We start from the raw sequence: 27,296 nt of genomic DNA on the forward strand, positions 1-27,296 counted from the left end.
TGACTGAGTCCATAAATACATCTTTGAGGCATTTAAAGTGACCTTTTCATTTTAGTAAGGAGCTAACACATATATGCACTACTATTTTATAAGTCAGAGTAATTTATGTGGAAAGGAAAACATGAATCAGAAACCTGTCTAGTCTTTCAAGACTTTTATTTTATTTTAGCACCTGAATGGATGGTTTTTGAGAGATGCACCTGCACAGGTCCCAGTGGTCCTTTTCCAATGTGCTGGTATCAGGATTTCTCCACACCTTGTTTAGTGTTTAGTGTTTAGTGTTTAGTCTGTGCTGCAATAATCAATTTTCAAAAACTACTAAAGCAACATAGTATGATGGGGGTGAAAAACTTATCTAAACAATATGTTGGTTTTACCTTTAGCTTAACCTACCTGTGGAGTAGATTGAATTCAAGAACTGTGGGGTGGGGTTTTTTTAGAGGGTACCCTTTTTGCAAAGTCTATTTTATCAAAATTAAGAAGTGTCACAATATAAGTTACTCGTGAAAGTATAATTTCAGCCTCTGTGCACAAGTTCATTAACATATTCTTTAATTACACAGTCACACAATATTTCCCTTAGGCTTCCTGTCTCATTCATTGCATTGGGTGAATGTTGCCTTGAATATGTAGCAGCCATTTAATATTCTTAATTTCATCATCCAAGTTTGGCCTTTGCCTTATTTACAGCACACTCTTTAAAGTCTTCAATAAGTAAACAATGATCCTCTATCAGTTTCAACGTCTATGTGATCTTATTTTGTAATCATAATGAAGATTGTAAAACTTTTTTCTCTACTTCAAGAGAAAAAATTGTTATTATTCCAGTGTTATAAGTGGAGAAAATCAGATAAAAATAAATCAGAATTAGTGGCAAAAGTACTGTTACAGTTTTTTATTGCATGATGCACAACTCAGTCTTTATTCCTGCTAACCAGACTGCAATCTTTGGTGATGCTTTTCATCTCTCATTTACTTTCCTGATACTTTTTATTGCTCACACTTTATACTTTTCAGGTACCAGTACCTCAGCCTAGACGCTTCATAAAAGAAATTCACATAACAGGTGGTCAAATGTTACAATTGTGGGTTTTCATTCTCTCCGGGCATATACATTAACTGCTGTCATCCATTTAATGGTGTTAGGATTTATGTCACATCACAACCTGCAACTTTGTAGATTATTCTCATCACAGTTTTAACTACAACAGCATGCTCTTGTCTCCAGGTAGCTCAGATGACATTTTACTAGTTATCTTCTCTTCCATGTTGATAATATCTCAAAAACTGGACATTTATAAACAGTCCAAATTTTGAACAAGAAAAGCTGAAAGAAATAAAACTGTGTTTACCTAATAAAATAGTATTTGAGCAACTGCTATAAATAAATTTGCTCTTATTAACATTTCCCCTACAGTAACCCTTTCTGACTTTTTTTGTTATACAGATTTAACACCTAATTGCCAATATGTTGGTCTGCTTGCCTAGTAGTATAACTCAGGGACAAAGTAATTCTACTTTCTTTGTATTGCAGGTATCTGTTAGTTTTCCTATATGCTTCTTTCTTTGACTAAGCTTACAGTTGCAGAAGCAAGGAGTAACACATTGTCCTAACCTGACAGCTCCTCCCAATTTATTTGTCCTTCGGATGCTTTTTAATAACTCCCAGAATAGTCTTCTCCTTAGTTTTCCCAGTCACTGAAGTGAGACTGATGGGCCTGCAGTTTCCAGGATCATCCTTCTTGCCCTTCTTGAAAATCAGGATGCATTAGCCAGGTTCCAGTCAACTGGGACCTCTTCAGATTCCCAAGACCATTCAAAAATCATTGAGGAAGGTTTTGCTATGACATCAGTCAGTTCTTTGAGTATTCTCAGATGAATCACATCAGCCCCACAACCCCACAGCATTAGATCCCAGACAAGTTGGGGTTTTACTGGGAGTTTATCATCCTCACACTCATGTCCCTCCAGCACAGGGCGGTGGGAAACCATAATCAATGTTTAAGGCTAAGCAAAGGAATCATTTAACATCTCTACCTTGTCTCTGTCGCTGTTTGTGAGGTGACCATCCTCATTTTATAGTGGAATGATGTTATTTTTGCACTGCCGTTTGCTATGAATGCATTAAAAAAACCTCTTTTTACTATCCCCCATAGTACTGACCAGTTTCAACTTTAAATGAGCTTTGGCCACATGAATTTCCTCTTTACAGTGGCGAGAAGTATCTCTGTATTCCTCCTATGTTACCCACCCTGATTCTGCTGGTCATGCACTTTCTTTTTCACTTTAAATCTAGAAGATCCCTTTTCAGCCAAGCAAACCTTCTGCCTTGCCTTCTGACTTCCAACATTTTGGAATTGCCTGCTCTTGTGCCCTTAGGAAGTGGCATTTACAAAGTGACTGGTACTGATGAATCCCAGCACCTTGAAAAGCATCTGTTCTACTCGTGTCCAGAGCTGCAGCTTTGTCCTCTGTCACCAGACATTTTAAATCCAACTTCTTCATTGTTACTGTGGCCAAGATAGCCACCAATCACCACTTCTACCACAAACACCTTTCTGTTAACAAGCAAAAAATCAAAGAGGACACGTTTCCTAGTCATCTGCCTTAATGCCTGTACCAAGAAGTTATCAAACAGGTGTTTTAGGAATCATCTGGACCTATTTTTCCAAGCTGTGTGGTATTCTCAGTTAGCATCTGGCAAGCTGAAGTACCCAGCTTTGGTTGGAGAGATAGCCTTGATGCTATAACAGGACTGCTCAGCCATAGCCAAAACAGTGATGTGTCTTCAGCACGTTCTAGCTACCAATAAAAGCACAGCCCTGTGAAGTCTGCTATGGGAAAGGTGACTCCATTCTAGCCAGACCCAATGCACTTTACACTACTTCTTGTGTAGTGTGTCTGTCTTGTACTGTTTCCTTCTGAGATTTTTGCATATCAAAACTGGAAGTAGTTTATTCTGCTGCACTAGAAAATAGCTTGTCCCCAAGTTACATTCTTAGACAATTCTCTTTGGACTATGTGCATTAAGATGATAGCTAAGAGAAGATTTAATTCCTTCCTAGAAGAGAGAGATACAGGAAAAAATTTCATTGTTCTGAAAAGTGTGAACCTGTGGGGGAAGCAAATAATTTTCTGATGTGTGTCTTACAGAATAAAAAACCCAAATAATATTGCTGCTGATTATTAATCACTACAGGTGAAATCACATAACTCAAATATTTTTTCTGGAAAAAGGGGGTGTAAAATGTTCTTAACTGACCCTGAGGAACACTACTCACGCCTGATAATTAACACTACTGTGCATCACTAAGGCAGATGAAAAGCTATATCTAGTAAGCAAAATGAAGTAGCATGTGCAGGGATTTGGACCAAAGGACAGTCAGAAGTCCATTGTAACCTAAGATATTCTCTGAATCTGTTTTAAGTTGTATGTGATGTTGTACTTGAATAAGCTTCATATATCTATAAGATTCCTGAAGAATATGTCCTGAAACATATGAACTGCCTTTTCTCTTTTCTTCTCATATTTAATGGAAATATCAATAATACAGACTATGAAAAATGAGGTTGGTGCGTTAAACCTAAGACAAAGGCATGGAACTATGCATCAATATAAATTAAAAGGTAAATTAATAATTATAAAAAACTCTTTAATATATTTCAAATCAGTTTGAATCAGTCCTCCTGTTTTCCATGATCTTAATTTCTTTTAAATTTCTGTTTCAATAGATAACTTATGATTTATATCTGAAGTTGTATAAGCTGTCAAGTGGAGCCCCTGCTGGTCTAGTGGTAAAGGCGCTGCGCTATCACCGCGGAGACCCGGGTTCGATTCCCGGTCAGGGCCACTCCCGGGCAGGTGGAGCTCATTAGCCCTTAAAGGCAACCCACCTACGTCCTAAGGACCTCGCTGCCACCGTCCAAGCTCGCTTGGCCCCGGCAGATGAACCTTAGGATTAAAGGGTGGGCTCAGTTCCGCGCACACTGTGTCTCACCTAAAAAATCCAATGCGCAGGCTGGAAGGTGTAAAGACCTTCCCCGGATCTTCGCTCGCGAAGACTGGCCATTAATTAATAAGCTGTCAGTAAGGTTCCAACAGCAAAGGGGTGGGACAGAACATGAGAAGGAGAAAACAACAGGAAGAACTGATGTGCTTCTGTATTTTGTTATTGTGATTATGTTCAGTGGCCTATAGTTGATCTAGAACGCATAGTTTTAAAAGGCATTAGATAATAAGTTAAATATCTTTATGATTTAGAAGCCACACTTTTTGTTTCAGTCATTATTTATTGTAATCTTTAAAAATTTTGTATTAAATTGGATGTATAGGCAGTTTGGAATGTTACACCTTTCTTTCATGTTCTTTAGATATTTCTAAATCTTTTTTTTTTCATGTGGAAATCTGCAGTAAAAGCAGATTACATGCATCTTATAGACAGATTTATTTCAATACATGGATTGGAAAATTTACTCTCATCATCACATTGACATTTTTGCAATACTTTAATAATCCTGGACACACAGTCACAGTAGTGATCTTTCTGGTATAATGGGAAAGTTCCTTTCTTAATTTTACTTACTCTTCACACCCATTTGCAGATAAACTCTTCTCTCTCTATTTTATCTATTTTAACAGAGAGTGAAAAAATAAAACATATTATTGGTGAAACTGATTAATTACTCTGAGGTTGAATCATCATTTCCAAGGTAAAATAAAAATTAGTTTAATTATTCTTTACCATTTAGAAACTCTGAACTTTAACTATTTCTTAAAGGCTGAAATCATCTGTACTAAGTGGCTGTCTCATTTAAAGTGCTTATGGGCAAATTCAGGTAAAACACTTAGCAGTTTTGAAGAACATGATTTCAGGAAAATGCATTTCATTGTAGCCATTAAAAAAGAAAAAAAATAGGCAACCTTTTTGGTAAGTTTTAACTTTCTTGAACATTGGTGACCTAAAATTTGGCAAGGGGTTATCTAACCTGATTTAGTTTGTAAAATTCCAATTTGCATAGGCTTATTCACTTGTTTAAGAGGATTTAGCTTACAGAAACTGAAATCCCCAAGAGCTTGGTCTGAGTTGTAGTCTTATCAGAGCTGATAGCAATGCTTCTCTCTCTTCTTATTTTTTTCTAGGGGTAAGGAGTGTGAGAGCACTCCATTTCTAACTTGGAAAAAGTCTACATTCAACAACAAACTTTGATGAAATTTATGTACAACTTTTTTCTGGATAACCTTGGCTGACTACCATATGTCCACCAAGCTGCTCCCACTCCCCTCCTCAGCAGGACAGGGGAAGAACTCTCATGAAAAAACTCATGAGTTGAGAATGGGAGATAACTTACCAGTTACTGTTAGAGGCAAACAGACTCAACTAAGGGAAGTTTAATTTGATTTATTGCCAAATAGAAAAGAAGTAGAATAGTGCAAAATGAAGACAAAACTAAAAACACCCCTCCACCTCCTCTTTGTCCCAGACTTTCCTTCACTCCTTCATTCCCAGCTCTTCTAAGTTTTCCTTTACCCAAGTGGTACAGGTGGATGGAGAATAGGGACTATGGTAGATCATAACACTTGGTACCTGCCACTCCTGTCTCCTTATGCTCTTCCCCTGCTCCAGTGTGGGGTCCTTACCATTGTCTGCAGTTCTTTTAGAGCTACTCTAGAATGTGTCCTTTCCGTGGGGTGTGGTCTTTTGGGAATGGACTTCTCCAGTGTGAGTCTCCCATGGGCCTCAGGTCCTTTCAGAAAACCTGCTCCTGCATGGGCTCCTCTTCATGGAGTCACAGGACCTACCAGAAGCCTTCTCCTGCATGGGCTCTCCACGAGTTGCAGATTCTTTCAGGATATATCCACTTGCTGCAATGTGGGGTCCTCCAGAGGCTGCAAGTAGTAATCTGGTCCAGCATAAACCTCCAGGTGCTCCAGGGGGACAGCCTGCTTCCCTGTGGTCCTCACCATAGACTGCAGGGGAATCTCTATTCTGATACCTGGACTTCTCCTTCCCTTCCTTCTCTGACCTTCATGTCTGCAGGGCTGTTTCTCTCATGATTTTGTTGATCTTGTGTACAGTTGTTTTGCAGCATTTTTTTACTCTCTCTTAAATGCATTATCACAAAGGCATGGATGGTTCAACTTTGGCCAGAAGCAGGTCCTTCTTGGAGTTGGCCCTGTCTGACATGGGAGCAGCCTCTTCTCACAGAGGTCACCCCTGCAGACCCGTGGCTACCAAAATCTTGCTATCCAAACCCAATACAAACACACTATATGACTTTTGTGATAGAAAACCCTGCTTACTGTTTATAGAGTTGATCTGGGAATTGTCTTGTGTGCATGTGTTTTGCAGAGGATGGTATTTGTTCAGGGTTTTGGGGGTTGGGGTTTTTTCTTTGTGATTTTGGTTTTGGTTTTAGTCTGTCCTCACTTCCTTTAGAAAGAAGTAGGATGAAGGATCATGGGACCAAAACCCTGGGCATGAAAACTAGTCACATAAATAAATCTAAAACCTTCTAAAGACAAAATTCTGTGTAAAAATAGAGGCCTTTCTGAAACAGCAGTGGATGGAAGAGTTTTATCACTTATATAAGTGAGATACATGAATTAAACCCTGTATAAAGAATAAGTGATGAGTGCAAAATTTTGGCATGAATAGTAACAGTAATACCCCACACTGTAATATTATTTGTCATAACATAGTGTAATAGAGGCTAGAGTGATTAACAGAAGTCATGGACAGGAGGATTTTGCTGATTTAGAGCCCCAGTATTTGGATATTTTGCAGTAGTGTGCTTACTCTCTGAGAAAATGTCTGTAGAGAATAGGCAGATGCAGATATATTGAAGGTTGATATTGAGCAAAAAATATCACTATAAATAATGATTTTCAGTCTCTTGCCACATAATTCATGTTGTGAAATTCTAGTTGAGAAGTTCAGGGTGTTCCATCATTTTCCATAACTACTCTTTTTTTCAGTGCTGTTTAGATATTTATTTTTACCATTCACTTTATTACTCCTGTATGAGTGGATAAACACACAATTCTAGCATGTTTTGCTTGGATTCTTTTAAATAGGAATTTCTAACTGTTTCTCTAAGATTTCCCCTTTGCTCTGTGCTGTGACCTTCTGCAAAGACAAACACAAGGTGAAACTAACAGTCTTACACACTGTTTAACCCAGCAAAACTGAAAAACTTTTAATGACAATAAAGTTGCTACCATATTAAAACCTTGGTGGTGTTCTATAGCCAAATGTATATTCAGAATATGATGCAAAGGACCATTATGGAATCATTCAAGGTGTCAGAGGATAGAATTTATTGATTGTCATTAAAGAAGAGTTGCAGAGCTGGTGCACATTGAAAACATGTGGACTGATATTTTAAGACATCAGTAGATTTGAAAGGTTCTATAGATAATGTACAAGCTACAAATAGATTCACAGTTGTCACAGAAAAACTTGGTATGTGTCAAGTGATACATTCTTGGTGATAGCTTCAACAGTCTTGGCTTTGGACTTCTATCTACACACATTTCCCATTAAATAAGAAAAAGAACACACTATTCCTAAGAAAAGAGTCAAAATTCTCTGTACAGCTCTGACTCCCATAGTGCCAGAAAAAAATCCCTTGAATTAGTTCATTTCTATTTATATGATCTTTAAAAGCATACTCGCAGATGGAGATGAAGCTATTTAATCTATTGAAAAGTTCTATTTTCCTGAAGATTTTCTAAAGATGAGTGAAAGGCCTTAGTCAAATCATCAATTACACAAATGGGATTCCTGTTACTGCTCATATTATTAAAATAGTGTATTGGATATTTTTATCATAATGCAGAATATATTGTAAACATCAAAAGACCACATTCTCTACAGCTTCAGTTTCTTTATGATGATTAACAACATGCTTATACTTTTCTCATTGAAATCAAATGATTTAGTCTATGGAAGAAAAACATTCTCATTTTAAAATGAGAAACATCACATTCACTTAAATAAAGAGTATTCAGGCACAGTAATTATAGAATTTATGTAACTGCTATTAAATGGATTTTAGGCTGAATGCTACCTTGAAAATTATTACAGACATTTCTGCATGTGGTAACTACCCATTCACATTGTTATTTCCTTTTGATAGGTCAAGCAGTAACTGCTCGTCTAAGGGATATTCTGTGTATTTGCATTGAAACTGTTCATGAAAAATATTTAGCTAGGATTTCTTGGTATTATTTTTCCATTTATTATTCCTTGCTAGTGTCTAGTATCTGTAGTTCCATAAAGAAAGCTAACAATGTAGTTATCTGCTATTAAAAGTTATATTAAGGGAGAGCTGCTGAAATTCATAGATATTTTCTCCCTTTAAAAAAGCTACTTTAATTTTCAAGGTTTAACTTTGTGATATAGGACTCCAGAATGTCAAATTATATTTTAACCTTTAAAATAAAAAATTTAGATGAAAATTTCTTCAAATTATTCAGTGATCCATCTTTAGTCAGCTTAAGTTAGGTACATTAAGCAAAAGCCATCCCAAATTAGTTAACTACACCCAAATGCAGTTCCTCCAGGCTGAGGCAGCTGTGTTAATGAAAGCAAATGTAACATGCCTCCTTCCAACCTATTCTCTGTATTATTGGTAGAGGGAAATTAGGTGAAGACGAAAGATGTTATGGATTAAAACTGTAATGGTTGGGAAGAAAAGAATAGGCAAACAGGAATGTAAAGATTTATATACACATTGCAGTTTCAGAAGAACATAGTGGGAGCATAAAACATCTCTCTTGACATGCATCTTCACACCAAAATTATACTGAAACAAAGCAAGTATTACTGCAATAAGGCTGAAGGAGGAAAGCCATACTGATAGGGTTTGGGGCAATAAAGTTATGCAGGGAACAGAAATCTCTTGAGGCAGCATAGACAGAAGACAAACATTGCTGCTAATTCTCACAACTTTAAGTGAAATTTCTTCAAGTGATAAAATACCAGCTGTTTTTACAAGCAAATGTGGAATTAATAAAATAGTGGGATTTATCAATATTTCAGTAGAAATTTAGGAAATACCACAGTGTTTGTGAACTTTTATATGAATGAGAAGTCCCATGGTGCTTTTAAATTGTTTGTGTGGATAGACTTCTACAATCCAGTTTATTTACTAAACGTAAATTAAGAGAGTAACTGATTTTATTGGAGGTGCAGTTATTACAGAAAGCCCCAAAGGGCTCATTCATTAGCTAGGCCAGCTTATTGCTGGCTGAGTAGTAAATAACTCAACTGGAAGATACAGAATGTGGTCCTGAATAGAAAGAGAAGGAAGTATGCATACCCATAAAGTCTGTAAGTACTTAAAAATATATAACAGAACATAATTAGGAAATATTTTATGCTGATAGTAGAAAAATTTAGATGAAAAATGCAATAAAAATCATGCTGATATTATTGCTGTCCCTCTGAAAAATCTATTATCATGGAGAACGGTGTAACTGTTTTCTCTTTATACTAGAAATGTTGAGAGCCTGTGCTATACATAAAATATTACTTTTAATGGTGTCTGCTATTGTTTTCCCATGTCATTCTGAGGAACCTCATCTGACTTTCTCATAAGTAACCTTAGACCAGTTATCCTCCCTCAATTAATTACCTTTTTTTCCTTTGTGAAATATTCACATTCTGGCTCATCAATTTATATGATCAGGAAATGAGAAGTACCCTGACAATTGGCACAATTCAGCAAGGGTGCAGAAGGTTATCACCACCTACATGGTAGGGAAAGAACAGCTCTTCTTTTATAGATTTTTTTTTTTCTCTCCATAGAGTTTTACTGTACCCTTGAATGGCTGCTCTGTATAGCACATTATAGACTAAACATCTAGTGAATTCATAAAGGGACAAGACTGTATACATAAATCCTCCTTCCCCTCTCCTTTTGTCCCTTTTTGTACCCATTTCTTCTGTAATAGAAAGGTGCTACAAAACACTGTAATGGGTGTCTCACCTGAAGCAGTCAGGGACAACTGGAGGTCATGTGAAGTGCAATTCTCATAGTTTTGCAACAAGCATTGTTCCATCCTGTTTGTATTTGAAATCAATTAAAGATTCATTCCCTATCCTCACACTTCCTAATTGCTAGAAAAATAGCCACCCCATGTTAGAGGCGATTGTCCTTTCCTATCTTTTAGGCGCATGAGGGGAAAAAAAGTGAAACAAAGAATAAATATAAAACATACTATAATCAGAATTGAGGATAAAAAAAATCACTCTAGTTGTTCTGGATAAAAATAGTGGATAATGTGAACATCTTTTTAATTATATATTTGGAATTTTCAAGATATGGAATCTAGACATAAAAATCTAATCATTAGAATGAAATAAAGATACTGATAACCTTTAAAATAGAACTGAAAATCACGTGGTACTAGACACGGTTCATTTGGAAGAACTTCCATTCTTTGTTTATAAAAATACTCATGCTTTAACAGTAATAGGTAAGAAACAAAACTGTCTCATTTATTTGAAGATACAAATAAATATTAAAATATTTAGGAGAAGGTATTATCTGTTAGGTGGTTCAAATTTCTGTTTTGCTTACTGATAGTAGCAATAACTAAACCCTATTACAAATATCACATAATTATAATAATAATAATGGCCAGTCTTCGCGAGCGAAGATCCGGGGAAGGTCTTTGCACCTTCCAGCCTGCGCATTGGATTTTTTTAGGTGAGACACAGTGTGCGTGGAACTGAGCCCACCCTTTAATCCTAAGGTTCCTCTGCCGGGGCCAAGTGAGCTTGGACGGTGGCAGCGAGGCCCTTAGGACGTAGATGGGTTGCCTTTTTAAGGGTTAACGAGCTCCATCTGCCCGGGGAGTGTCCCTGACCGGGAATCGAACCCGAACCCTGTCTAGTGGTAAGGGCGTGGCGCTGTCACCGCCGAGACCCGGGTTCGGTTCTCGGTCAGGGCCAGATTAAAGGGTGGGCTCAGTTCCGCGCACACTGTGTCTCACCTAAAAAAATCCAATGCGCGGGCTGGAAGGTGTAAAGACCTTCCCCGGATCTTCGCTCGCGAAGACTGGCCATTGTTATTATTATTACAAATATCCAATCTATTCCCATGTAAACTAGTAATCATAGTCTAAGATTGCTGAAATTGGTCCAAAACTATTTGTCTGCTATGTATCTTTAAGATTATGTTTCTTGACTATACATACTATGAAGACATACGACATAAATTCCCAATAGTTTACATTATTGATCATCCTGATTAATACAGAGAAATATATATCTTCTGGATTTATAAATTATTAACTTTTTATTTTCCTACTTTCTGCACTTTCAGTGCTTTTTCCCTTTATGATTTAAGTTCTAATTTTCAAGATAGAGGAGATGATGTGGTGGGTTGACCCTGGCTGGATGTCAGATGCCCACCAAAGTGGCTCTCTCACTCCACTCCTCCGCAGGACAGCGGAGATTAAATACAGAAAAAAACCCATATGAGTCAAAATAAGGGCAGCTTACAGTTACCATCAAGGACAAAACAGACTTGATTTGGGGAAAATAGTTTAGTTTGCTCCCAGACAAAATGTGGTCTTCCCACAGGATCACAGCCTCCTTCAGGCATCCAGGGGCTGCAGGTGGATCTTTGCTCCACTGTGGACCTCCATGGATCCTCCATGGCAGCAGGAGCACAGCTGCCTCACCACGGTCTGCTCAACAGACCACAGGGTGTTCAGGATATGAATCCCTGCTGTGGTGTCTGAAGAACATTCTTCCCCTCCTTTTTCACAGAGCTTGGTGAGGCAGACGGTTTTCTCTCACATATTCTCACTTCTCTCTCCAGCTCCAGTTTGTTGAGCTTTTTTCTCCCTGTTCTTAAATAAATTATCACAGAGATGATACCACTGTGGCTGATGGGCTCATCCCTGGCCAGCAGCAGGTCTGTCTTGAAAACAACTGGCATTGGCTCTGTCAGACATGGAGGAACCTTCCAGCAGCTTCTCACAGAATCAACCCTGTAGCCGCTTCACTATCAAACCCTACCCTTGTCACACAAAACCAATTCAGATGATTATACTATCACTGGTTCCTTGGCCTCTGCAAGCAAAAGTTATACACATTGCTTCCCTCACTGGAGATATTCAAGAACTGTCTGGATGCAATTCTGTGCAATGTGCTCTTGGATGACCCTGCCTGAGCATGGAGGCTGGACCAGATGACCCACTGCAGTCCCTTCCAGCCTTACCCATTCTGTGATTCTGTGATTCTGTGAAATATAATGGCATATTTTCCTAACTTTTTGAATAAACAAATCCTGCATTGGGAACACTGGCACAGCAATTTCACAATTAAGTGAGATATATGTATTCAGTAATGTGTGTATAAATTGTACATACCCTAGTGTTTCAAACTGGGATTATATATATTTTTTCACATTATCTTGCAAGATGTCAGTATGTCAATATATGATGCTTAATTTCTGTAGCTTTGGCATAACAAATTCAAATATTAAACAGCTAGCTTCATCCTCTTTGAATCACATACTTAGACACTGTTCCTTTTCACATTCTAGTATTTAGTTAATATAGTATTCTGTGTTTTAAACAATAATATCTAATTAATTCAAATCCAATTTTACTAATGACTAAACAAATCTAGTTGTATTTCACATTTCAATTGATATGGTCAGATAAAAAAAAATAATGGGCATTATTTTAAAATGTTGCTAAAGTAAGCAGTGATTGGTCTTTGCCTGGTGTTTCTCTGGAGGACTGTAGATGTTTAATGTCTGCTGAAGTGGTAAAAAGTCTTCAGTATTGTACTTTTCCACTGTGCACCAGTGATCACTTTTCTTTCAACATCGTTTTTCTTATAAGAATCACATTCTGATCTTTTATTTTCCCTTGAGTTACAGGAGGGAAAAGATAGACAAGTTACCTCTACAAGCCCTAACTCCAGTGTGATTCTGTCAAAATGCATTTGTGTGGTAAATGACCATTTCTTTTCCCCAAGGCCCTATTTAGTCACCTCCAAAATGGGCCTGTCCTTCACAAAGATGGAGGGTAAGAGAAAAAGAACATTCCTATCTTGCTATCCCTATACTAGTGGCTACTCTAGCCTTGAGGTTTCCCTTCAATATATCACTGGTTAGGAATATGTGAAACTTTTCAAAGTGATATCCAAAAATAACATAAGGATAATTGAGAAGAAAATGAGATGGCTAGCTTATTTTTTATATATTATTATTTTAATTTTTCCCTCAATTTGATATGTTTTCTAGATACTTCTTGTTATAAAATACTTTGGCAATTATTAACTTAATTTAGTGCTGTGCAGCTACAAATTACAAATTTGCACACTGAGTTTCTGAAGTGAGTATCCAAAATCATCAGAGTATTACCAGGAGTTAGTCTTTTAAAAATGATAGATCTCTCACATCACTAGAAATTATGCCTTCTTTTACTCTTAATGTCCTTCTTTGTGAAAAAAAATCTGAAAACCAAAATGGATTTTTTTTCTGTCTCAAAAGCCTTAAACCACAAAAGAACATGCCTGATTAATTTTTGACACGTTTAACAAATTTTATTTGTGGTTAGAGGTTCTTTTCTCCTTCTGTAAGGCTACAAAGGAAAAAGGGACTATTTAACAGAAATAACATTAGCATGTTGTGGGTTTTATTGTTAGGCATAAATAGCAGTGTTTTATCTTTTATATGACAGATTTATTAGTTAGTGGTAGTGACCACAGGAAAACAAATATCCATCCTAGCCATCTCTTAACTTAGCTAGCATGAAGTGCAAATCTCAAAAAGCAGACTAAATCATAAAAGAGAACAAAAATCAACATGTAAGATTACAAAGTAAACAAAATGTAAAATAAAATACAAGAATGTGCTTAACGAATAAATTTACTTTTGACTTTTCGAGGTAGCCATTATATGTAACAAACACATTCCAAATACTGTGCCATATCCTGTAGAAATAGTGTTTCCACTAAAATATACTCTATAATAATTTCTGCTGTGAATTGCAACCTTTTTTTTAAATGTGCATTATATGAAAGAAGGTATTATAATTAGTGACATTTTTAATCCAACTAAAACTTTAAGCAGTGGACTCTTACAGTTTTTGATAGGAATTCAAGGTATGTTCCAGAAGAGTGGCCCAAACGCCTTTTCTCATCCCTATTTGGTTCCACATACTGAAATTTCCAATTTTATAGTTGTGGGATTTTTCTAAGTTTGAATTATGGCATTAACAATTGAGCTGTCTGAAAATTTACTGTTTTTTTCTGCTAATCTTAAAACAATGGTAAATTATTTCTATTTGTCATAAATTAATTATTTACAATGAGGGACTAGAATGAGTTTATCAAGAAGAGAGGCTCTGTCAGGCTCTGAACCTAGCTTCTTAGGAATTTTTGAAACAAGTACTCATTGCAGGGAAGCTGAAACACAAGTGGAGGAGCTAGCAGCAAAAAATGTGAATATAATTTTCCGCTTAGTGAATTCAAACAAATATGAATTAGATCTTGTTATTTAAAATGTGATTATCTGACAAAATAACCAACATGTTTATTTCCTGTTTTAAAATAAGTTTGTTGACATTCTCTAAACAAATCTAAAAGCTATTTACACTTCAATTAAAAAAAAAAAAAACCAACAAAAAAAACCCAAAACCAAACAACAACAACAAAACCCCAAACAAAACAAAAAAACCAAACCCTATCATTTCTACTCCTGAGGAGAGTTAAGTAATGACAAAAATATTCTGTTTCAAATTCAGAGATGAAGTGATGATAATACAAAATTTACAGAGAGTATATAAGAGTGTTGCAAGCAATTCAAGCATGAAAAATTTGAAGTACTGAAGAAATATTTGCTATAAACATAAATGGATACAAATGAGGTTTAGGGACATTTTATTTCATTTAAGCCTGTTATTCATATAGCATTTGTCCAACTTAATTTCATTTATGAAAGGAAATTCAATATAAGGCTGTGGATATAATCCCTCAAATCACATAGGATAAAGGAACTTTTTTTTCCAGCTAGCTTCTTTAAGTAACTATAGTCTGCCTAGCAATTTTTGAATGCATAAACTGTTCCTTTTAGTCTTAATAGGGAGAGCTTTGCTCAGCTATGTATATTTTCAAATTTGACAAAAACCATGGAAACTTTTGTTGTTTGGGATGAAATAATAATTAAAGAGAGCCATTTGCCCAGCTACATCAGATTAATAGCCCCAAAGGAAACTATTTTGTTGGAGAACTAGTTTATAGAATGCATTTATTTTCCTAAATGAAATATGAAGTGACTTAGACACTTAAAATAATATTAATCCACAAGGACAACCTAGGAAAACTTTGTATTTGTTTGGCAGTTAAAAACTTAGTATTTCTGTAGGTTTGACATTAACAGTCTCACTGAAGACGGGAGGAATGAGTTCATGTGTTCCTTCCAGAGAGCTGTAACTTTTATGGGAGGTCTGTGATCTCAGGAGGGTTTGAACCTGGTTTTATCTTTTTAAAAATTGTAAATTATATTAATCTTCTCATAGAACTGTTTAAAAACAAACAAACAAACAAACAAAACCAAACAAATAAAGCAATAAGAAAAGTTCATGGGTTTTGTGCTTATTATTAAACGGTTTTGTTTTGTAGTTTTTGATTTTTCTTTAACCAAACAGAAAAATAAAACCTTTCAAAACTCTGTGAAGTCTTTTTTAAAATAATCTTCAATACCTTTTTATTTTCTTTTTAAAATGGAATGTTCTTAATTTGCTTCTTGTCACATTTTAATTCTGTTTAGAACCTTAACAGCTGAAAGCTTTGAGAAATCAGGTGCATACTGCTGAAAATATTACTCCAGAAAAATTGAGTTAAAATCAAAACTTGCTGTTTGTTTGTTTTTTTCTCATAGTCAAACTACTGTATATGGAAGTGTAAAGAAAAGGAGTAGCAAAACCTGTAAAGAGAAATTTTTGAACTATGGTATAGGGATATTTGTTCCTATTACTACCTGTGATAAATGAAATTTATGTTTAAGATTTCTATCCTTTTTATACTTAACATTTCTCATGAAAGAAGTTTCTGATAGTTGGACTACACAAGGAAAAAACCATTTTCTTCTGAATTTCTGTTACTTAGGTACCGTATTTCCTCTATTTGTAGGTGATGAGTGCGTTCTTAGGTTTCGTATCTTGAGCGCAATATTTTCTTTACAAGTTTCTAATACATAACAGAGTGCACCCAAGGGGGCTAAAAGAACTGGTGAATCTCCTTCCAAGGCCATTTTTCTGTCTTCATCTTGGGAGGTTTTCTGGACCCAGCTGGATAAATCCCTGAGCAACCTGGTCTTATCTCAGAGCTGGGCCTGCTTTGAGCAGGAGTCTGGACACCTCCTGAGGTCCCACCCAGATCTCAGACAGGGGATCAAGAAAGCCAAAGCACAGCTGGAGCTGAGCCTGACTAGGGAATGAACAGTAATGAGAGTTTCTTCAGGTACATGGGAGAACAAAGGAAGATGAAAGAAACTGTACCTGCAATAATGAGTGAAACAGAGAACCTGGATGCAACAAATAAGAAAAAGGTTGAGGTACTCAAAAATCTTTCTGCTGTGTCCTTCACTAAGCATAGCAAGTGCTCTAGCCTCGGCATTCACTTCACAGAATGGAAACACAGACTGGGAGAATGAAGTGTCTCCCACCACAAAAGACCACCAAGGTTAAAGACCATCTGAAGAACCTGAGGGTGTAAAAGTTGATGGGACCTGATGAGATGCATCTGAGTGTCCTGAGGGAGGTGACAGATGAAATTCCTAAGCCACTAGCCACTGTCTTTGAAAAGTTGTGGCAGACTGTTGCAGTTCCACTGAGTGGAAATGGGAAAACATAACCCCCATTTTTAAAAAATGAAAAAGGAAGAACCAGGCAACTACAGGCCAGTCAGTCTCATTTCTGTGCCTGGCAGGATCATGGAGCAGGTCCTTCTGGAAACTATATTAAGTCACATGAAAAATAAGGAAGTGATTGGTGACAGCCAAAATGGCTTCAGTATGGGCAAATTGTGCCTGACAAACTCGGTCTCCTTCTACATTGACTCTACAGCATTGGTGAATAAAGGAAATAAGTGACTGGAATGACCTTCCTGGGCATGTGCAAAATATTTAGTACTGTCCCATACAACATCCTTGTTTTTCTAAAATTGAGAGACATAGATTTGACAAATGTGCTACACTGCAAGTGAATAAGGAATTGGTTGGATGGTCACCCTCAAAGAGTTGCAATTAACAGTAAGTTGCAGTTTCTGGGTGAAGACCTGTTATAAGTAGTGTCCCTCAGGGGTCCACACTGGGGCCAGTGTCATCTGCTTCAGGGACATGGGCAGTGGGATTGAGTGCACCCTCAACAATTTTTCTGGTGACTCCAAGCTGTGTGGTGTGGTCAACACACTGAAGGGAAGGAATGCCATCCAGACAGACCTGGACAGGCTTGAGAGGTGGGCCTTTGTGAACCTCATGAGGTTCAACAACACCAAGTCCTGCACCTGGATCAGGGCAATCCCAAATAATGGCTACAGGCTGGGTGAAGAGTGTATTGCGAGCAGACATGCAGATAATGATTTGAGGATATTGATGAATGAAAAACTACTCTGACCTGCCCATGTGCTCTTGCAGAGCTGGTAATCAATTGCACATTAGGCCGCATCAAAAGAAGTGTGGCCAGCAGGTCAAGGGAAGTGATTCTCCCCCTCTACTTCGCTTTTGGGACACCCCACCTGAAGTACTTCTTCCAGCTCTGGGGCTCATGGCATAAGAAAAACTTGAGCCTGACAGAGTGTGTCCAGAGGAAAGCCATGAACATGATCGGGGGCTGGAACATCTCTCCTATGAAGACATGCTAAGAGAGTTGGGTCATTTAGCTTGGAGAAGAGAAGACTTTGGGGAGATCTTGAAGCAGCCTTTCAACACCTAAAGAGGGCTTACAAGGCAGATGGGGAGGGACTCTATCACTGAGTGCAGTGCTAGGATGATAGGTAATGTGTTTAAACTGAAAGAAGGTAGATTTTCACTGTATATAAGTAAGACATTTTTCATTATGAGGGTGATGGTAAACAGGAAGAGGTGTCTCAGAGAAGTTGTGGATGCTCCATAATTCAAAGTTATCAAAGCTAGATTGGACAGGGTGTTTAGTAACCAGATCTACTGGAAGGGTCTCTGGCTATGGCAGGAGAGTTGGAACTAGAGGATATTTAAGGTCTCTTCCAACTCACATCTATAATTATGACTTGAATTGCCCTGTGAACTTGTGAAAGGCAAGAGTGGAAATGCTTTTAGAAGATCTCTCCATGCCTCTGACTACCACTAAAAGTTCAGAACAAGATGCAGTTTGAGGGAATATAACAGCTCTAACAGTTGTAAAAATGGGGCAGAATCATTCAGATTCCTTGCAGTTAAGACTACTGAGGAAAATGTTATTTGAGTATAGCTAAGATATTTTTTGTATGTGTTTACTTAATGTGTGTGTATATAAATTTGTATATATACCCACATATTTATGTCTAACCTCTCTTTTACTCTGTCTCTATTCCCTTTCTTTACCATGTCATTGGTTCATCAATTTGACCTGCACTGAAATGTGGACAGGTCTCTGTTTCTACTACTCTGTTTCTACATGTACTACTGGTGATATTTTATTTAATGTTATTATTCTCTAAAATTTTACAGAATAAAATAGAAACACTTTTCCTCATATCCTTTGAATTTCAAGTATTCTACAAACACAAGCAGTTCTGATTTGTCTGAGGCCCTAATCTTGTAGTGGTTTAACCCTAGCCAGCAACTAAGCACCAGACAACCACTCACTCATTCCCCTTGATGGAATTCCTTACATGAAATTTCCTCCTTAAGAAGCTTGAGTATAGAATCAGACTCAGTGGTGCATTTGGGTAACTGTTCTTATGTAGATTATATTTTGCTTAGAATTTTCTAGATACCAGCATATACTTGGAGGGAGTTTGTTTTATTCTTCTATAAATAAATTTCTTATTTATTTCAACAGAAATTGAAAAGGAAAGCTGTGGGGATCCTGGAACACCACTGTATGGTATCAGAGAAGGGGATGGATTTTCTAATCGTGATGTTTTAAGGTTTGAGTGTCAGTTTGGATTTGAATTAATTGGAGAGAAATCTATCATTTGCCAAGAAAACAACCAGTGGTCTGCAAACATACCAATCTGTATTTGTATGTATCAAGTATTTTCTTCTTATTATTTTTAAGACATAACATTATGATAAGTTTTTACTTAGAGGTAACAATTTGTGTGATTGATTTCAGAACACAGTACAATTAATTCTGATGACTGGATGAATTTACTTTTGATCAGTGGTGGATTTGCCTGATTATGCCCAAGACAGGTTCTAGAACTGCTAAAATAGTTTTTCTCTTATAGCAACTATTAAAGCATTTGTCTTTATGTGATTTGATATAATGTTTTATTTTTTTTTTGTAGGATTCTGTAGATTTTATATATATGATACACTTTTTATAGCTAGTCTTATATGTTAATATATTACCTTACATTAAAAGTTGCAGAATTGAAATCAAGGTTTTAAATTATTTACATTTTTTCCATGTATTATAAATGAATACCTTTCAGCACTTATATTATCACAGACATTTATAGCTCTCTTCCAGTTGCATTATACAGCATAAGTAAAACCAATGCTGTGATACATTTTTGTGGCAGCACCTTTCTTAAATTTTCCACTAAAATAGTACGGATCAAATATATTCAGAGTGCAATCAATTGCTTTCATCTCTGCAACTCAATTTAGTATGGCTTAGCTGAATTGGTTGAACATAAAACATCATCCTGATAACAACAAACAACTGTTGTCTCTTTGAGGCTTGTTAATTTCTGGTGCCGCTGTGTGAACAACAAATGATAAGGGCACTATTGACTTTCTGCCCCTTTAATGTGCTCAGTGGGAAGTCTGCTCATCTAAATAATTCCCTACAAGAGAAAATAAGTGGTGCCAAGTGATTGTTATCATGGGTAAAGTGTAAGCACTGCTGTGGATTTCCAGTGTAACAAAGATGTTCTTTATTTCTTGTGGGCTCTGCTTGGGATGTAGTTTTATTGAGAGGAAGGAAATACGAAGATTAAAAACAATTAACCTTTCTTCCAGATTCACAGATCATTAAAAATAATGAATTGTTTGGTTGAGGTAATCAGCAAGTTTTAGGATCTCTTACAAAAATTTAGCACTAAAATAAGTCCTTACTGAAATGTGTTATTTTGTTATCTAATCTCTCTGTCTCTTCTTTTTTGGCAGTTCCTTGCCTTTCCAACTTTACTGCACCGATGGGAACAGTTCTTTCACCTGATTATCCAGAGGGATATGGAAATAATTTAAACTGTATCTGGACAATAATTTCAGACCCTGGGAGCCGAATTCATCTCTCCTTTAATGACTTTGACTTGGAATCTCAGTTTGACTTCCTTGCAGTTAAAGATGGTGACTCTCCAGATTCCCCCATAATAGGAACATTTACTGGTGCTGAAGTTCCTTCCCATCTTACCAGTAATGGCCATATTTTGCGTCTGGAATTTCAAGCTGACCATTCAATGTCAGGACGTGGATTTAACATCACTTATAACAGTGAGTAATAGTATTTTTTAATTGTGTACCTCTTTCAACATACAGTTTAGGAGGTAGGCACAAGTATGTAAACATGACACTATTGCAGTACACCTTCACAATGGGGTTGGATCAAGGGTTGGACTTGATGATCTCAGAGGTCTCTTCCAACCCAGTTAATTCTATGATTCTATGATTCTATGATTCACAAAAATGCTAAATTAGGTGTTTAGATTATCATACAAGTTCTGTGCTAGGGCTGAAAGTATGTGTATATTTCTCATTTGTGACTTTAGAAAAAAAAATGTGAATGTTTCTAATTTATGGCTTTAGAGATCATTGTTTGATGACTGATAAACCAGGCAAGTTTCAACTTGTATAACAGGACTTTACTAAACTTGCTGATAGAACAGTTTGTGCTACATAATATTAATCGCCATCATTACATGTACAAACTGTTATTCTTGAGAACTCATATGCTAGTTTAGCTGTGAATGTATATATCATCCTGGAGATAATGATAGCAGTCTGTGCTAGCTCATAGTCACTGCGGTTAAAGTGAGCAGCCTTAGGAGCTCTTATCTAAGTTAAACCACAATAGACTTGTTTTCTTTTTCTCTGTTTTACCCTCCTTACAATCATGTACTGACAGCATAATAATAATTGAAAGTTATATTAAATATCTTCTCCAGTACAAAATACCATTAACACTTATCCACCTTAGTTTTTCCTGGCAGAACTATTACATTTCTTCTGAAGGACATATGAAGAGCTGCCTATGTTGTGTTTCTGTCAAGATATTTGGCCTTTATCCCACACCAAAACCTGGGCCAGACGTGGTGAAGCAATTTGTAAAGCTGCAGCATGAATAACTGCAAAATACAGTGGGAAACTTTGCTGGGAGCATATGCAAAATTAAATTTTGCCACTCCAGCAGTGAAATGAGAATGATTGAGTTTAGCCAAGTTGTTGCTTTTGGGGAGTTGGAAGGAAATTGGAAGGAGTGGAAATGCCTGAAATTCCAGTCTTGCAGCTATGTGTAAAGGATGGTAGGGATAAGAGAGTGTCTATTGGGGGGGATCAGCATATCCTCCAATCAGAGTTTCTCTACCTCATCCACCTCATACATTTGGATTTTTTTCTTTATTTGTTTGTTTTCTTTTCTTTCTGATGGTCGAGGTGTTCCATGCCAACAGATAGACATAATAAGAAAAAAAAATGTACATTTTGATATTCTCAAAAGTCTGATGTCATGAGTAACTAGTACCATTCCTGTCTTTTTCCCTACTGACGAAGTGCATATATAATTCCAGAGGCTTACTTAAGATGTAAGAGAATGTTCAACTGCATCATTTGAAGGAGAGCTGTATACCTACATCTCCCCTTCCCAGAATAATGTGTTACCTGTTTGTCTATGTAGAAAAAAAAATTAATCTTTGTTTTTTAAGATGTTTTACTTAAAAAGCAAAACAAAACACCAAAAGAAACCAAAGAGGATCCATTAAACCAAAGAGGAAATGAGATTAGGTGAGGTTTATCATTGAGAGACCCAGAATCCATATTTTTTTCCAGGGAATACTAAGATTTAAAATTATTTTTCATAATAGTTCAAGGAATAAATTCCCCTATGGGTCTTTACTTTTCTTACATCATCTTTCCCTCTCTGTCTTTGATTTTTCTCTCTTTTGTTTTGTTTTAAGTTGTCAGTCTTTCAGAGAAGTATTTATTAAGACATAGAGATGAGCTGACACCACATTATTCTGCAAACATTCTTTTTCCAATATTGTCTTATATTTCAACTCCCAGCCCTCTATCTCATCTACTGCATCCTCAGTTCATTTCTCACAAATGTAGAGTGTAAATATTAAATATCAGTTATCATTGCAAACTAAACTTTGAGAGGTAGCTAAATATCTTAGTACTGTAACAAATTATTGGGAAGTCAGGGGTTATTCAGAACTACTGAAATATAAAATCAGTTACAATTAAAATGAGATTTTGAATCCATATTTCTTTACAGAAGTTGTAACATTTGCTCTATGTTTTCTTCTCTTGCATATTCTTTTAACACATTTGAGAGTTCTACTGACTCAAAAGTTTCACTGTGGTGTGATCAATGTTGTCAAGCCTAAATTTAGTAATGAGAAAACCAAACTCAATTATTGGAGAATCTAAGGTAGTCTTCTTGGATAAGTCTTGTGTATAAGTCAATGTTCTCATGTCATCCAATTTTGCAAAACTGGAACTAAATATAGCTCAGTTAAAGTAGGATTTATAGTAAAAATTAAAGATGCAGGTGGTTAGCATAGAATAATCCTTATATTTAGTTTTTATTTTGAAATACAGCAATTCATAAAAAACTGTCAAGACCAGATTTAATATTTCAGAACCATAGAAATATACCTTTCAGATGAATTCTACTCCTTTAAAAAATTACAGAATTCCTTGGGCAAGTGGTAATCTGATCACAATATCTCTCAATTAGCAGTCATCAAAGGGTGCACTGATAGTACCAAAGGATATATTTTTATTTTTATAGAGAAGCAACCTTCCAATATTAACTTTTACCAGTTGTGTAATGAAACTGACTCTGAAAATAATTAATTTAAAGAAGTAGTTTCTATATTTGAGTAGTTTAAGACATTTATTTTTTTTTTCTTTTCATGAAGCTAGAATGGAGGTGTTCATGTATTTGTTAAACTCTGTAGCTAAAATCTACTTACAAAAGCAAAAACATCTCCAAAAAATGTGTGTAAACTTTCTTCAGTAAAGACAGCTGCAGTCTGACAAATTATAGGAGTAATCTTTCCATAGTAAATAGTTTAAGGGCAAGGGAGATGATTAAAAAAAAAAGGAACTGGTAGAATTTCACTCTGTCTTAGCATTTGTAAACCCAAAGTTAATTAAAAGCATCCATTTTCTTCTAACACTCTGGTTGGTATATTTCAAAGTTATCAATCTCTTTTTGCCCACTTCAAGAGTATATCACTATTCAAGAATAGTATGTCACAGAAACAGTAGTACTTGATTACTTCTCTAAAAATAATGTAGGCTAGTATTGTAAATATCTTCATTGATGCTTTTGAGGTATTGAATGGAGAAGAATAAAACTGAGTTACTATTACATAGTCTGACTATTTAATGGCACTTCTCAGAAACTATTTTAGCCCCATTTTTATTTTTATTACTGCAAGATATGTGGTCTCAGATAATTATTCTCATTCCAGTATAGCTAAACATGAATTCAACTTTTGTTGGAAATTAAATTTTGGGACAAGACCACAGAAATATGTGACCTGAAAATGTGTGATGCAGAGAATGTTACAATAACCAAAGGAATAGGAACTCAAAAGGCTGTGATTTTCAGCTTGAAGGATGAGACAGAAGTGAGTTTTACTGGGTACAGCAGAACACAGGAACATAGCAACCTGAATTTACATTGGTTTAAGTTGCTACAGAACTGCATTCTTATACCTGGCTCCTTGTTTCCTCTTTATATCCTTAACCCAAGAACTGCTAGTCACATTTCTGGTTTCTGTGAAGGTGTTTATAAAGTCAGTCATCCTCTAAGCTTCCCTCTAGTAAGCTATGTGCATTGAACTCCTCAATTTAAGGGGTAGTATGAGCCTTTTATCATATTTCACAATAATTTTGAGTACAAAGTATCTCTTTGTTATTTTACATTCTCTTAACTTTGATTTCTTTGATATTTTCCTCTGAAAGGGTTATCTTTTCTACCTATTACTAGACTTAGCTGAAACTCTTCTTAGGGCAATCCACTAAAACAATTAATTGTGCCACTGGACCACTCCTTGCTGGTGCTATTGCCAAAGATGTTTTACAGCAGACTTTAAATTGGATGAGTTAATTTCTGCCTTCCTATCTCATGAGATGTCTTCAATTCCTCCCCTGCACCTTTTTTTTTTTTTTAAATAGAAAGTGCATACTTTAACATCCTTCTTAGTTAATATCAGAATATCATCACCTTGATCTATCATTATACTTCCTGGCATTTTTTCCAGATATTGCTTAGTACACCTGTACAGTCATGGTAATTGATGAGTATACAGGTCAGGAAAATTAGATCTCTTGTTTACATATAATAGTTGATAAGGTACCATGGTTTCTTGATTTATTGTTTCTGGGTAATATATTAATATAATTAAGGATATATACCCATGTGTTCTTTTTCTTTCCATCCTAAGGTTTGTGTATAATAGGATAGCTCCACCATGAAGCTTTTTAGAAGCAGCAGCAGACTGACTTTAGCCCATCAAGTAACTGCAGCCAGGCTAAGGAAGTGACTGCCATTGTTGGGAAGGATTATCTTTCACTATCTTGCCTCCCAAAGCCATTCTATACAATACAATTAATTCCATAGGAGTAGCAGTAGCAGCAGTTCCTGAGCTGAAATATAGAGCAATGAATTGATTTTGCAACTTAATAAACTGGTGTCATACACAAGCAAGCTAAACCTGGAGTCAACATTTATCTACATTTACAGATAACAATATTGAAAATCTATCTCTGTGTTGCTTGAAGGTAGTAAGAAAAACAGACAATCAATTCCCTTCCTAAAAGTGGTGACTGTGCATAAAGTATTGGAAAATTTTTTGTAACCCTATGAAAAAGTATGGGATTGCATAATTTTTAATGTCATCGTTGAATGGTAGACAACTATTCAGTGAAAGCACTGTTTTCATTCCCAATATCGGTGGCATTTCCTAAGTCAAAATGTCAATAAATAAATGCTTTTTCTTGTCTGTTGCTATGATTTGTGATACCTTTGAAATGCAACATCTGACAAAACTTTCTGCTAAGTTAATGAAATATTACTTTTTTTAAAATTTCATGGGTATGTTTTGTCTAACAGACACATTAGTAAAACTACAGGAAAAAAAAAGTGAAAAACCTCTTTTTAGGGCATAGTCCTTTCTGACGTCTCCATATGTAAGCATATTTCTGAAGATATGATTTGAAGTCATATATGATGAAGGTGGACATCTCGCTTTTAATATTTGTTCTCACTGAAAAATCATCATTTTGAAAAATATAAGATGTATGTGCAGTATTCATAAATAAAACATCAAGTGACAATAGCTAACTAATATATATAATTTTATGAGAATGTTAAAAATACGACTTTACTCATTTCTGGTAGGAAGATGATCTTTCTTCTCCAAGTGTAAAGTGTGTTCTGCAGCAAAAGACATGGACAAGTTATAGTATCCAGATATATACACATAAATTAAAATTTTTCACTTTGTCCATAGATAAACATGAAATTTTGGAAGGATTTGTACATACTAGGAATTTGTTTAGCCTGAAACAAAATGTTATGTTTAAAGTTTAAAATTTTCTTTCTTTTGCCAACTAAACCACTTTTGTCACTGTTCATGAACATTCAGTACAGGAAACAAAATAAACTATGGTAGTATTAGGCACACTGAGGTCAGTATGGCTCAAATGGTGTGACAGTGAATTGGATATAAAAAAGATGACTAAAGTTATTATAAGATAGATGCTTGCCCTGACTTTCTGAAGGATGCTCCTGACCCATTGTAACATTAGATAGCATGCACTGCTGGAAAGAATGAATTTAACCATCACTGAAATCTACCAGCACTTAGCTGTCCTGGATGAGATTCTTGCTGGTATAACTTTATATTTTAATCAATTTTTGGCACTGGTGTACATTTTCTGCTGTTGATCAATATTTTTTATTTCTTATTGTTACCTTTGTTTCCTCATATGAATTTTTTGTTCTGACTTGCAGAACAAAATCCTAAAAATGTCCTGTTACTTGCAAGAGTTATCACACTACTTCCCCTCACCCACCCTTTTTCTTTTCTTCTCTTAAAAAGCATTTGGACATAACGAGTGCCCGGATCCTGGAGTACCAATCAATGCTCGGCGTTTTGGAGACAACTTTCAGCTGGGGAGCTCAATTTCTGTTATATGTGAAGAAGGATTTATTAAAACACAAGGAACTGAAACAATTACTTGTATGCTAATGGATGGAAAAGTAATGTGGAGTGGACCTATTCCTAAGTGTGGAGGTATGTATGATATTTCTTTCTGGTTCAGGAGAATTTGATGTAATGTGTTTTGTCACCAAATGAAGTTCAGATTTTTGCAGATGGATAGCACAAAACTCCTGTAAAACCTAGCCCTTAATAAAGGAGTCTAGTAAGGCATGAGTTTTTATTATAAACCTGTCTGCAGGATTGAATTTTTCTTATAACAGTTGTAAGGACAGAAGAAAAAGATGGAAAAAAATGGCATATTCATCAGTGATGTAAACACTGCTACATACATCTGTAATGATGAAGGCTAATCTAAGAAACCTTATTAGAACTGGAATGGGAATATTTTACACTCTTCATACTTTCAGATAGCTCCTATTTGGTGCTGGAGGAACTATCATTTCCAAAAGACATTTTTTGCTTGAAAGGATCACTCCTGCCTTTTTTTTTTTCCCACTTCTTTTTAAAGAATTTATTTGTCTGATTTGAAAAAATGTTTGAAGCAATGAGTTTCAGTGCTAGAAGAGTGCCCATAATATTAATCTATGCAGTTTGGAATTCAAATCCAATCAATATCATGATTGGCCTAGTTAATACTTAGGAGAAAGAAATATCAGGGAAGAAGAAAATAAAAAA

At 35.9% G+C, this 27,296-nt stretch overlaps 1 protein-coding gene across 6 annotated transcripts in view; it reads left to right on the forward strand.

Moving 5' to 3' along the window:
• The window catches only part of CSMD3 (CUB and Sushi multiple domains 3), a 605,611-nt gene that overhangs the window by 328,852 nt on the left and 249,463 nt on the right, over positions 1-27,296 (forward strand). For all 6 annotated transcript variants that reach the window (XM_050305446.1, XM_050305454.1, XM_050305462.1 and 3 more), the window contains 3 exons: positions 19,052-19,234; positions 20,329-20,655; positions 26,499-26,693. In XM_050305446.1, coding sequence (XP_050161403.1) covers positions 19,052-19,234; positions 20,329-20,655; positions 26,499-26,693 — 705 coding nt within the window. The remainder of the gene's footprint in view (positions 1-19,051; positions 19,235-20,328; positions 20,656-26,498; positions 26,694-27,296) is intronic.

This window comes from Myiozetetes cayanensis, unplaced genomic scaffold, assembly GCF_022539395.1.
Source record: "Myiozetetes cayanensis isolate MyiCay16 unplaced genomic scaffold, myiCay2020 scf1, whole genome shotgun sequence".
NCBI lineage: Eukaryota > Metazoa > Chordata > Aves > Passeriformes > Tyrannidae > Myiozetetes > Myiozetetes cayanensis.